This window comes from Dermacentor albipictus, chromosome 1 (assembly GCF_038994185.2).
Source record: "Dermacentor albipictus isolate Rhodes 1998 colony chromosome 1, USDA_Dalb.pri_finalv2, whole genome shotgun sequence".
Classification (NCBI taxonomy): domain Eukaryota; kingdom Metazoa; phylum Arthropoda; class Arachnida; order Ixodida; family Ixodidae; genus Dermacentor; species Dermacentor albipictus.
In genome coordinates this window covers 233,645,270-233,659,374 of record NC_091821.1, presented here as the reverse complement: position 1 = coordinate 233,659,374, position 14,105 = coordinate 233,645,270, and the positions used below count along the sequence as shown (strand labels likewise).

At 49.5% G+C, this 14,105-nt stretch overlaps 2 protein-coding genes across 4 annotated transcripts in view; both read right to left on the bottom strand.

Annotated features, from left to right (window-relative positions):
- The window catches only part of LOC135901211 (Krueppel-like factor 6), a 397,383-nt gene that overhangs the window by 115,727 nt on the left and 267,551 nt on the right, over positions 1–14,105 (bottom strand). The window lies entirely within an intron of this gene.
- On the bottom strand, positions 10,129–13,342 carry LOC139054297 (reticulocyte-binding protein homolog 2a-like). The gene is made up of 2 exons (XM_070531069.1): positions 10,365–13,342; positions 10,129–10,141 (listed from the first exon to the last, which is right to left on the bottom strand). Exon 1 carries the CDS (start codon positions 12,280–12,282, stop codon positions 10,606–10,608), a length of 1,677 nt encoding a protein of 558 aa, XP_070387170.1. The 5' UTR covers positions 12,283–13,342; the 3' UTR covers positions 10,129–10,141; positions 10,365–10,605.

Sequence of the window (14,105 nt, the reverse complement as noted above, 5' to 3'; positions counted from 1 at the left end):
GGACAGGCGACAACATGGATCTCATTTGTAACACGGAGCGGGCGGCCGGGTCTAAGAGAACGACGAGGAAAGCTGCTCTCCGAGAGAATACCTTTCCGAGGGCAGCGGTCGAAACAAAGAGGTGGGCAAAAGAGACATACACGCGTCATACCTTCACACAGACCAGCGAGCAAGTGGAACGTTTCGCTCATTCATGGCGGGCGGCCGGGTCGATTTCACAGATATAAATAAAAACGGTCCGGACTAGTTTCAGGATGAATAGAAAATATTTGCTCTGAAGCAGACGTTTATCGTCCAGTTATTCATGTAAGCCGAATTGTAATTGCAGGCACTACGAATCACCATTGCTTTCAAATCTCACTGTCATTGTTGTTCTACTGGCTCGAGCCAAACACAATGAATATTGACAAAAAAAGAAGTCACAGTTTCACCTGAAAGGCGAAGCATCATTTGCGACAGCAAATTAGTGGACAGCTAGCTAGCTAGTAAGTATGGTAGTTTTATCGGCCGTATAAACTTGTAAACACAGGCACATTAATTAACTTAAGAAGCATGGTGTCACGCACGCACAAGCAAACATGAACACATCTCACTCGATGACCGTGGAAACTCGCTGCCAAAACGCGGGAGTGAGGAAGCGCGGCAGCAGCAGCAAGCGAATTGACCTTCGTGTTGCGTCTCGCATGAACGCGAACTAAGCCGCGAAAACACAGCACGCGGCGGACTCTGTCCCCGCCGCAAATGGCTTTCGAGATACAGCGGCCCGGAGTAGTACGCGCCTTCCCTCCCTCCCCTCCCCCCGGAGCCTTGCACGCGACGGAAAACGGCGCGCTTCCTCCCCGCTTTTCTCCCTTGCGTGCGCGAGATTGAGCCGCGATCGCCGGCACACCCTCGCACGCCTTCACTATCACATACAGCATACGGCACGCAGCGTCTATATTATTGCCCTCGGACGTTTTACGGAAGCTCACGGCGACGCCGACGGGGACGGCAGAAATGCGCATGGAGTGTCCATATAGTTGCTGTCGCAATTAAGACGGAATCTAGCTCAGTTCGAGTTCCATATTCGTAGTAGCGGCTCTACTCTCTCCGACCTTCATTCTGACGTTCTTCTAAGCACATCGCACCTCATCAGATTTACAGCAGAACATCCTCAATGCCTTTACAACTTCAAATAAATCGCGAAAATTTGATAATTAGCAAACTGAATAATTTCTATGACATAAAAGTGCGTGGAAAGGTCAGGGTTGGTGGTTTTATGGCTCACGCCCAACGTAGGCCAAGAAGGCGGCATAACTCCCTTATTTACGCACATGACGTGGCACTGAAGAAGATTGAATACGAATGACTGTACAGAGAGACTTGCATGTTTACGAAATGCGTAATATACACGTCAGGGAATAATGTAAGAGAACGTGCGCAGTTGCACCGCGACAGTGGTGGGCCTGGTAACGACTGCTACGCGAAGAACAGAAAGAACGCATCCTCCTATACCGCCGACGACGACGTGGTCGAGTGCAGAGAAGAGAGAGGCACAGCGAACCAGAACGACGATATGTTTCATGCTCGCTGCCCAACTCGTGAAGTCTCTCCGGATGATCAAAAGGCCAAACGGCACAGCGCCGTTCTCCGCGCGCACGCACACGCCTCGGGGACAAATTGCGCGTCCATACAAGATCCCGAACGGGCGGAAAGTGAAGGGCTGCTCTCAGCTGCAGCACAATGGGCATCTCCGCCAGGGACGCGTGCGAAAATCGGAGCAAATCGCGGAACAGCGCGGCGCACTTGGAAATCCCCACCGGCAGCCGCTTGCGAAGCCGCGGGCTTTATGAGTCGCACTGACGGGAGCAGACTTGCCCCTGACCGAGGAAACCACTCCCGCGAGGAGAATAATTTTACATTTAAATGGTTCCGCGCGCGTACATTTCCGGACACACGCGGCGGAGAGACGGCAGCCAGGAGCGCAGAAAAGAAAGAAAGACGGAAACAAACAAACAAACAAATAACTGGAAGAACAAGAGCGACGGAAAGAGAGCACGACAGAACAGTGGCGGCGGTTGGGTTCTCGCAATTCCCTGGAAAGCGTTCCCGCAGGCCTCCCGCAGAACAAGTGAGGTCGACTTAACGAGCATCGCGCGCGAAGGCTGGAGCATAACCGCAACTCGAGCTTTGCATCTGCTCTGAAAGGCAACGGTGACGAGCATCGAACGTGCCCCGTCGGTCTCGTAGACACGGCTAGTACGAATTTCTCGCACTGTAGGTGCAAGAACTCTACTGCTAGTTTGCAATGGAAATAAATAAAAAGGCAGACTGCGGCGAAAAACAAATGCTCAAAAAAAAAGGAAAAAGGAAAAAAAAAAAGAGGTTGTCCAAAAGGAGTGCGCTCCTCTTAACAGCAGCACTTGGCCGTACATATATATACGGCCAACGCGCGTTCCTGTCATTCTTGCGTCTCGATCCTTGAGTCTTCGTCCTTTCCACTGGAGAAATAATGACCGTACCAACTCACCCCAAGGGTGCGTTCTTCAGTTAATCACAGTTAATCACAGCTGGCAAGAAGTATGCGACCAGAACGGCTCCCGTGTTGCTCCACTACTGCTCTGCGTCACCTTATTTCTCCGAAGGCAACTGCGTGAAAGCGGCCGCAGAAGGCCAGCACGAATGCATGCACAGTGCATGCGGTTGCATGCACTGTGCTACAGATATTTTCCTAAACGTGGATACGCGCCCACAGACAGATTCCATTTTCATTGACTTCGCTAAGGCTTTTGATCGCGTTGCTCGTTGCCATCTCATAGCTAAACTTTCATGCTTAAACATCGATTCCCTAACAGCATCTTCGATAAGAAATTTCTCGTCATCCCGTAAGCAATTCACCGTCGTCGATAACTTTATTCCCAGTATCAGCGATGTAACATCTGGTGTAACACAAGGAAGCGTGTTCGGACCACTACTTTTTCCGATCTATATTAACGGCCTGTCATCCGAAATAACGTCATCCATTAGCTTGTTCGCAGACCATTGTGTGATCTAACGTCACATCTGCTCACCTTCCGATCACGTCGCTCTCCAACGAGATCTTGACCATGTTACTAACTAGTGCTCTTCTTGGCAAATGACCCTAAACACTGATAAATGCAAACTAATAACATTCATCAGCAAAAAGATATTTTTCCGCTTTCTATTACTCACTGAATAAGAACCCCGTCACACGCACCAACTCCATATAAGTATCTCGGGATTCTCCTTACACCTAACCTGTCATCGTCTGCGCACATCGAAAAAATAACTGCTAAAGCCTCACGTACGCTCGGTTATCTTAAACGTAGCCGGCGCGATGCTCCTGCCCTCACCAGACAAATCATCTATCAGACATTCGTAAGGCCACAACTGGAATTCGCAGCCCATATACCTGGTCGCCTCATCAAGCTTACCTAATCGCGACTATCGAGTCAGTCCAAAACCGCGCCGCCCGCTTCATTGTCAGAAATTATCACCGCGACTCTAGCGTGACTAGCATTAAGTCATCTTTATCCTTCTCATCTTTTGTATCCCCAGGAACCATAGCATTGCTTTGTCTGTTTCACAAAATAGTCCATAGCACGCGCCCGTCCACCCTGTCGCTCACTCGTCCATCTCGTGCATCTCGGCGTCTGCATAATCATCTCAGTTTCCAGCGTATCTTTGGCCGAACGAATGCTTTCAATTCTTCCGCGTTACCACAAGCCATTCAGCATTAGAATAACCTTCCAAACGACGCAGTTGACATTCTTGACCTTGTATGCTTCAAAGCACGCTTATGCATATTATGTCCATAATTCATCACAACTAAACCTTACTGCGCACCTAACTAAATACTTTTAGCGAAGTTGTATAGTTTTTGTTTTGTTTTGTTTGTTTGTTGGCTTGCTTTGTATTGCGTTAACGTTGTTAGAGCCTTGTTCTTACATATTCACCAGCTATCATTTGTATAATTTCTTGGTACTCCTTTTTTGCTACTTCCCACAGTCGTTTTGTTCCATTTATCGCGTTATTTATATCTTTAGATATTTGACTTTCATGTTTACTTGCTAACAATGTATAATTTCTTTGTACTCCTTTCTTTTTGCTAATTCCCTGTATCTTCCCTCACGCCATAGTTCTTCCGGAGCCTGTGAGGTAACTGAATGAATGAATAAATACATAAATAGAATTTCATGCGTTTATTACTGCCTCCCACAAAGCGCCGCTCTCGAACTAGCACGCAAACAGCTGCGCTCATGCAGAGCCGCTCAAATAATTTATTATTCATTTATTATACTCGCGGGCCAAATGCAGTACTGAGGGGAGTGGTTGCGAACGAAAAACAAGAATGAATGCCATCCAAAATACCTGAAGCACTGCAGGAAAATACGGCAAATAACGAGGCAACTGTATAAGTCACTCAACCGATTTGTCTCTTGTGCTCATGAGGTTTTCTTGCGCACTGTAGGCGCTATGGCACTAAAACGGAACAATTTATCAATGAGGCATCTGCTGATCGCGAATTAATTGCCGCACAGCCCATCAATACTATATTCAAATCCGAGCCACGAAATACAAGACGCCAACCGCCAGCTCGACTCGTCAGCGTCACACCAATCGCACTTGCTTCGAAAGTGCACGTAATGAAAAGACATTCAGTGGCAATTTAGCGATAAACGCGCGAAATATGCGTTAACACTGCGTCGCATCTCTTTCAGGTCCCGGATACATGATTGAAAAGGCATTCGCCACCATTGCAAAGTGTTGTCAGGAGATCACACGAAACATGTTCAGCCGCTTCGAGAAGCGAAGTGTAACTTACGGGGGGAATATATATATATATATATATATATATATATATATATATATATATATATATATATATATATATATATATGTTCATCATATCACGAGAAGCCAACGAACAAAGACGCCAAGGACAACACAGGGGAAATTACTTGTACTTACTAACTAAATTAAAGAAATGATAAATTAATGGAAATGAAACTGGATGAAAAAACAACTTTTCGCAGATGGGGAATGATCCCACGTCTTCGCATTCCGCGTGCGATGCTCTCACCAATTGAGCTACCGCCGGCTCCGTTTTCCCATCGACTTTCTGGGGTATTTATGTGTTACTACTAGAACTAACCCTGGGAGTGTTAGCCAGCGCGACCACTCATAAACTTTGGCGGCGGATGTGGAACATCCTTTTTGCCGCAGGTGTCACGTGTACGTGTGTATATACGTTTGTTCAACTACCTATGCACCGGACATACATAACTTTTCATTAATATATATATATATATATATATATATATATATATATATATATATATATATATATATATATATATATATATATATATATATATATATATATATATATAAACGCGCGCTCTTTTATGCTTTCCCATCTGCACTCTACCACGTGACCGAGTTCCCACGCCTCACACGCATGTGCTTTTCTTTTTTCACTTTGACAGTGCTAATCCTAACGCATTGAAAAATGAGTATATAGCACCACAATATGCCTTGTCGCACAAAGGAGCGTAAGTCTTCCTTGAAAACAAAACGCGCCTCTGTTCCAGCATGCGTAAAGCTGGAAACCAAGTCGGTGGCTGCTTAAGGAGCCGAGACGCGGCGCAGTTCTCGTGCCTCGGTAAATCCAAGAAGACGCAGAAGCAAATACATTCCGAGCCAAAGACGACGACATCGACCATGAGCGCAAGCAGGCCCGTCTCCCCCTCGCCGCACCACCTCCGCCTCCAGCAAGCAGCGACGCAGTTTGTGCCGCGCCTAGGGGGGGGGGGGGGGGGGGAAGAAAAAAAAAAGAGCAAGCGGGATTCTTCCCACGTGCCTGCGTGTGTATACGTTATTTCCATACAAGGATGGGTTTATAACGTACGCTTCTTCCTTTGCGCTCGCGCGATTCCACACTTAGCGCGCACAGAACTCCGCTCAACGAAGAGGCGCATAATGAATACCAATGCGATATTTGCAAACAGGGGGAGGACCAAGCAGCTAGACAACAAACGCGAGAGTTTTAAAAGAACACCTCGGCGAGGAGACCGGTGCGCCCAGAAATTTCTTGCTTCTTTTACATAAGTTTCCACGTGCCGCTTAAGCTATGCACGCTTGTTTGCACGTGAGGAGCGGCGCTGTCGAGAACTTTGCGAGTGCAGACGAGCCTAAATGAGCGAGGAAGGAAGACAATGCAAAAAGGCGGGTACAGCAACGCGCCGAGCCGAGGTGCTCCGATAAGAGCAAAATTACTAAAGCTGGTGCTTACCAACAGTCGGACGAATCTAATAACGAAATGCGGACTCCCCGCTGTGTTACCTGGAACGACGACAGCGAGGACCAGGAGAAGGAAAAAAAGAAAAGAAGAACGAACGAACTACCGATGCCTTTCGCCAGCCTCCGAGGTGCAAAGTTCCGATGAGATTGAGATTTGTGCTTGGCCTAAGCCTAAGCTGCCAGAACCATTTTCCGTTCGGCTCGTTGAAGTGAGGTATGCACCGTTTGCTTATACGTTGTGTTCGCGGTAACTCAAACGAATATCGACCACGCTGCTCGCATCGATTTTGTAAGCTGCTCGCGCCTTAACGCCCGTGTCTGCTCAGCAGCTGCATCACCTGGAGTAAGTCAAAACACGTTCCTCGTAACCGCGACAGATTTTCAACATCTTTTGGCACACAGCTTGGGTTCTGCTCCCCCCCCCCTCATCCCTCCGTAATTCTTTTTTTCCAGATAAACCCAATAAATTTCGCGGTGGCGAAATTTTATATCTCCGCCTTTGTCCGGGAGAAAGGTGGCTTCCTTTCTATACACGTGATTCTCATTTGGTTGATTTTACATGCGCAAAACCTGACACATAATGCACAAAGGCGACGCGTTATCTAAGCCGCTTTGCGTCAGTCCCTCGTTACGCGCACGTACTTTGTGAGGAACGTAGACCCCCGCATGGCTCCCGATGGGTGTTGCCGGGTTATTGACTCATTTTTGAAAGTTGGGTTCTCATGGCGGGACAGATCGTTGATTCAGTCCCCAGACGAACGTCACGTGGCAGAAATGCAACGAATCGCGCCGCAAGCAGTTCGTTTGCGTGGCATCTCTTCGTAAGCGGCCTGATTCGGCGGCACTGAGCCACGTCGTAATTGTCTGCAGGATTCGGCCCGTCGTGTGAAGTCAGCTATACCGCTTATGTGGGCAGGACCGGATTAAAATTAACATCGCCTGATTTCGCATATAGCCCGATTCCTTGGTGTGTCAAAAATGCCGTAAAAGCAAAAATAATGAGTAGCGAGACCACCACAAAATTCTAGTGCCATACGCTCGTGTACCACGCGCGCTTTATAAGCAGGTCGCACTTATGGCACGTAGAACTCCATAATTATTTTTTCTTTAATTTAACGAGGAATGACGACGACGACGATTCTATAAAGTTGAAAGGCACAGGGCATGCGGGGAAGGAGGAAGAAAGAAGGAATAAGCAGGAAGTGGAGAGCATGAACCAGCCGTTGAACGACCGACTGCCTCTTCATTACATAACATTTGAGTAGAAAGCATAGGCTGACCTATATACGCGAACATCCCGAGAACTGCATGCCTTCAAAGAATGTCAACATTGTCAGGATAGCGTAAAGGAGGCGCCGAAAGACGGCGCATTCATGTACACGCTTGAAGATGAAAAAAATAATAATAATAAGAGATTGAAGAAATGTTAAGTGCCTGAAAGGAATAAAAAGTAACATAAACTTCGGAGAACGGCATAAACTCCGGAGGCGCATAACTCTGCACATGTGACATAAACTTTGACCACTAATCCAACCTGCGCTGCTAGCTATTTAGTCAAACTGGCGCGCTACCTCATTTACTGGTCCGCGGTAAATTAAATTTAAATAAAGCGAGGTGCAGTAATTCCTGCAGATCGCAACAATGCCGCCACATTATTAGAGGCGAAAACGGAACGGGACAGCAAGGACGCTAATGCCGGTCCAGCTTCCTTATAGAGCAATACACAGGCAGCACAGTTATTCCTCAAATCGACAACGAGCGTCCGAGCAGCGATTAAATCAGATACACCAAATCCCTCCGCACACATAAAGTGAGGAAAGCGCGTGACTCAACGGCCCAGATAAGTGCTTCTGGCAATGGCTCGAGGACTATAATATGTTGCAGGCGCGTCGCATGGCACCGACTGCTCGCGACGCACACGGAGCGCTAATTAAAACAGGCCGATCTCACTAATGCGCCCATTGCAACACCACGACGGCCATCTGTGAGAAACGCCCAGAGGGGCGCGTTTCTTGCGCAAGCCCCTTAAATAAGTTCCGAGTATGACCCGCACGCCTCGACCAGGGAAACAGACGCCAACGAGGCCTGCACTTTCCGCTCGTGAATCAGCGGTTTCTTCTCGTAAGACGAAGGCATGCATGAACCATTTCAAGTGGTGACGGTATACCTGCGTGACTGGATGTTGCCGCTGTCTCGCAAGGCAAGAAGCAAGGCAGAGATCCTCCTTACGTAAACAGTCAATACCGGATACGTCAGCTCACTTTGTAATGGATATGTATATATATATGTGTGTGTGTGTGTGTGACGCCTGACAGCAGCTATATATTTAACCTGCTAAACACGTAGCACCCGCTATACAATTAAACGTGCCTCGCTTGCTCATTCAAGTTTCGATAAAGATCACGAACCGCGCTTTGTAGGGGTTGGAATACGGGACTTCGGGATGGAAGCCCAACTTGGGAGGATTTATTCTACATTATGTCCAGGGACGAGAGCGTCAATTAACAGTCGTACTGACATTACGGGCCGGCAGCAACTCGGACGCTGCGGCCCGCTGCAAGAAGTTCGAGAGAGGAGAATCAGGGAATCAGGGCATATCCCAGAATCCTCAGGTCTCTCTGGAAGGCTTCTTATAAGCCCTTCGAGCACTGCAAGTCACGTCATGTTTGACCAATGGGAGAGTCCACTCCGATGACGCCACTTGCAGCCAATGGTAGGCGCCCGTGTCGCGGGGCACACCTGTCGGGGCTCTCCGCGGTCTTGCCACGCAGACTGGTAATCCACTTGTAGGCTGGAGAAGGAGCGGGGGGGGGGGGGGCGCTCGTGCACCTGCTTCATTGTCGGATGCCCACCTGCTAACCCCGGCGACTCGGCTCCGCAGCGGTGGCAAATGCCTTCTTCAAAGACGAAGGGGGTCGATTGAGCTCCATTGTCCCAGGCCCCCTTCTAATCCCGGCGACGCACGAACTTGTTGCCTCGGCCGCTTCTCTGGAATGCGCTTTCCTGCTTCTGCATTCCTCAATTAGCTGTGCTGCCACTCGAAGCGGTTTGGGGAACTCGAAGAAATCGCAGGAACCAGCTCCATATCTAACAGCTCGTCCTCGCCCCGGTTGTTCTGAATGGCCGGTGAAACCAATTCGCTGGCCATGAGGAACGCTGATAGAAGCTGCAGGGTACTGGGGTCGAGCCACGTTTGACAACCCTCGGGATCCTGGGCCCTGGAGAACAAACGTCAAACAAACAAAACAGCACAGCGCTGCACCACGCGTAAGCGCAGGCTCTTCACCCCTGACTCGCCAGACTATTACTGAGTCAAAATCAACCCTGATCTTTTATTTCCCCAATTTCGACAAAACAGTTCCAACCACCCTTCCAAACAGCTATCCATTTCTCCTCGATTGCCGACAAGACCAGACTACTATTGTTGTTGCAAAACAAAAAGGTCGTTGACGATGCAAACAACAAATGAAAACAGCCGAACATAACTTAAGTGGCCTAACCACACGAACAGCATGTTTCCAATCTATCGCAGTGGCGTACTTATCGCACGTATTGGTGCCACTGAACAATCTGGTCAACCTCACAAGTACGTAATCACAAGCGCACTAGCCTTGTGGTCACTAAACAAAACGCGTACTTGCGTTGTAGGCAAACTTTTCACTTACGCTTACTCACGTTTCTGTCCTGAAAGTCCTACAGGACACGTGACGTAAACGAGCAATTAAACTTGCGGGACTTACACACTCCGCAGAACTCTTAAAATGATGCGTCTTCTACTAACTCTTTCCACGCACGTTCACTAAAGAAGTCAGAATACACGGCTGCCCTCACACACACACTAGCAACCCAGTCATAAAGTCTGCTTCCTTCCGTCCACACAGGACACGCGCTAATGGAACTAAGAACGCCTCTCAGTGCAACTCATGCACTCACTGAAAATCTACGCGCTTAACCTTAGAAAATTCAAAAACACTTAAAAAGAAAGAAGGTTAAATAACACACACGCGCGTTACGATAGGCCTCTCAACGATAACCTTGACCTTCAGGTTACTCACACACACAAAAAAAAAGCCTATTTACTTATTAATGAGCATCTCGCGAGACTACATGTTTACACAAACTCTTCAAATCTTTCAAATCTCGAGCTTCTCAAACGAAAACACAAACAAAGCTCATACGTTTACATATTGAAAGAAAACCTAGTCTCAAATCGCGAAATTTTCCGATGCTCAAAAATAAAACAAGACACTTCATTTCTACGGAAGCGCTCCAGGCCTCCTTTTCCAAACGCTTCCGTCTGACTCATACTTTGAGTCGAACGCGGGGTGGACGTGGTCTGAAAGCTACTCTGGCTGCCAAGAGACAACAAAAGGGCTGATTCACTATCAGCTCCCCCAAGACGTTACGGTCTACTGCCAATTTGCGTCCCCGCGCCCCGCTTTCAACACGAACTCGATTGACCGCGTCGCTACTCCCCACCTGGTCTCGTCCTGCCACCTTGCGTTTCTTCCAACTGCACGCTGAGCTATGAAAAGAACTACGGAACGACGAGCAGCTTAACTGCCTCGTGCCCTTTGTCCGCGTCCGTGCAGAACATTCTTCGCGGTCCCCTTTTGACCGGTGGCTCGAACGTTCTGGATGCGTCAACATCGTCCTAGACGACCGCACCTTCTTCCTCGCGCCCTGCCCATTTGGGTTTCTCGCCATCTTTGGCGGCGCTACATTAATTACCGACTTTCGGTCTTTACGGCGCTTCTTTTTAAGGCGCTTTCTCTTTGCACTAGCCTTCATGTCGCCTTCTCGTGCCTCGTGCTGGCCGGTACACATTTCGTCGGCCCGGATCGGCCTCTTACCCGCGCAGTCTGAGTGATTTACATTTAAATCTACTCTCACTTTGCCTCGACTGGCGGACAGCTCAACCGACTCTGGCACAATGCAGCAGGCTTTACTCGAGTAAGACAACTCGCACTCTTGCGAACTGCCCTCTACTACATTGCCCAGCTCACGCTGTGAATCGGCACACAGCCCGTCGGTATCGATCGCTGTCTCACGCGCACAGTCCGAATGATTAATAACTGAATCATCCCTCTCTAGGCTACCTAGACTGGCGGAGAGCCGCACCGATCCCTGAACAATGCAGTTGTATTCTCTTGAGCTACGCAGCTCGCAATCCTCAGAATTACCCTCAACTGCACCGCTCAGCTCGCACTTCACTTCTGCACGCACATCTGGCTCTACATGGGTGCTCGCGTCTGTCGCGTCAACAGTACCCTTTCCTTCGCTAGCAACCTCGCTAACATTACCAGCGACGCACACACGCGGTAACTGTGCCAATTTGTTCGCAGCTGGCCTAGCTGTCTCTACAGTCATCTGTTGGCACAGCACCTCGTCGCTCTCACTCTGGCCTTTAACGGCCTCTATTGCCACTAAGGCATCGTTAGCAGCTAGCCTTTTCCCTTTACTTATCAATCGGCAGCCAATCTCACAGGCACTACTCTTTTCGTCGGCTTCTGGCGAAAATCTGCTAGATGCTTCCTCATACTTTCGCTCTGTACTATTTACAGAATTCTCAGACAGCCGTTGTCTCTGTGCCAATAACTGATCACAATACTGTATCTCTTTGATCAGTGCTGCCTTCTCTCTCTCATACTTTTCCTCTCGCTCACGTTCGCGTTCATTCTCACGTCCGTGACGCTCACACCTAAGAGCAAGTTCTTGAAGCTCCTGCTTCCGTTCATTCTCGCGTTCTTCACGCTGACGCTCACTCCTAAGCTCACGACGCTCTCGCAAACGTACACGACGCACACGCTCCTGTGGCTCCTGTATCACCTCCCAAGCAAGCGCAATGCTTTTGTCATCATTGCCACTATCATTAATCGCCTTTATGATAGCTGGCGTTTCCATCCGTTCGTCCGCCTCAACTCCCAAATCGTCGCACACCAACAACAAGTCTAACCTCGTCAACCTTCTAAGATCCATGGCAGCTGCCCCGACAGGTGGTTAAAACTGTTTTCCTTAATTAATTTGTGCAAACACACAATGCAACAAACTCCCGATTCCCAGAACTATCAAAATTGAACACACAACCTTTGAGTCTGGCGAATCATAAGGAAAAAAACCACGCGCTCACTTACGGTTGCAGCACCCTGCCATCCGGTTCATTTGTCCGCTGTTCCCGGTTCCTTCCGGACTCCCTGGGTCGAAGGCTCGCTCCTTCTTCGATACTCCCAGTCTCTTCGGACCTCTTTCGACGAAGGCTCTCTCTTCTTCGCTCTTCCCGGTTCCTTATGATCTCTCTCGACGAAGGTTGATCCGTAGCGCTGCCACCAGCTGATGCATTCGGAGGCGATCCTACCGCTGCCAACCAGATGTAGGGGTTGGAGGACGGGCTTCGCGGATGAAAACCCAAACTTGGGAGGGATTTATTCTACATTATGTCCAGGGACGAGAGCGTCAATTAACAGTCGTACTGACATTACGGGCCGGCAGCAACTCGGACGCTGCGGCCCGCTGCAAGAAGTTCGAGAGAGGAGAATCAGGGAATCAGGGCATATCCCAGAATCCTCAGGTCTCTCTGGAAGGCTTCTTATAAGCCCTTCGAGCACTGCAAGTCACGTCATGTTTGACCAATGGGAGAGTCCACTCCGATGACGCCACTTGCAGCCAATGGTAGGCGCCCGTGTCGCGGGGCACACCTGTCGGGGCTCTCCGCGGTCTTGCCACGCAGACTGGTAATCCACTTGTAGGCTGGAGAAGGAGCGGGGGGGGGGGCGCTCGTGCACCTGCTTCATTGTCGGATGCCCACCTGCTAACCCCGGCGACTCGGCTCCGCAGCGGTGGCAAATGCCTTCTTCAAAGACGAAGGGGGTCGATTGAGCTCCATTGTCCCAGGCCCCCTTCTAATCCCGGCGACGCACGAACTTGTTGCCTCGGCCGCTTCTCTGGAATGCGCTTTCCTGCTTCTGCATTCCTCAATTAGCTGTGCTGCCACTCGAAGCGGTTTGGGGAACTCGAAGAAATCGCAGGAACCAGCTCCATATCTAACAGCTTAAGTGAAATTGGGCTAGTGCCAATGCAGGCCCAAGTCGCCGTGTAGAGGACGAAAAGAGACGTCAAGCAGGAATATATAGAAGGAACAGTTGTTCACAACCGATACACAACAGATGAAGCGGCGCATACGTCATGGGGCGTAAAGTGGAAGCTGATCGCGTAACGCTTGGGTTAGTCGGTGCGGAGCAAGTACACTGCAATGGCTCAGCAATGCGCTTACTGCAATGCTCCGCAAGCGCTGCAGCGTGCATCCGGTGTAGCATGTCGCGCGGCCGCCGCCGCAGCGTCGGTTTGCGCGCGGTTTAACCAGACGCCAGACACCGCGCGATACGGAGTATCGGATGCCACCGGAAAGGGTCAACTGAGATGCCGACAAGAAATGCGAGCACAAGTATCTGTCGGACTCGGTGGGCTCGGCATTCCGCAGCTGTGCACAAGGGCGAGCGGCACCGCGACGCACAAAGCGCAGAAGAGACGCTGCGGTCACATCAAATTTGGCTTCCTTGAATGGCGCGTGTACACGGAGACTGCAGGTCAATGGCCTCGACGGACTGTATTCACGAAGCTGCCTATAAAGCGTCACCTGTTGCCTCTAGAATGTCACATGCACATCCATCGAGCTCAGCGTGCTAAACGCATGCTCTCTCCGCAAGCTCGAGAAAGTGCACGTACAACCCAACGGGCGAAATGCACAACCCAGCAATCGGTACCGGTTGCAGACACGAGGTACACGAAGTCGAGGTAGGTTTTCC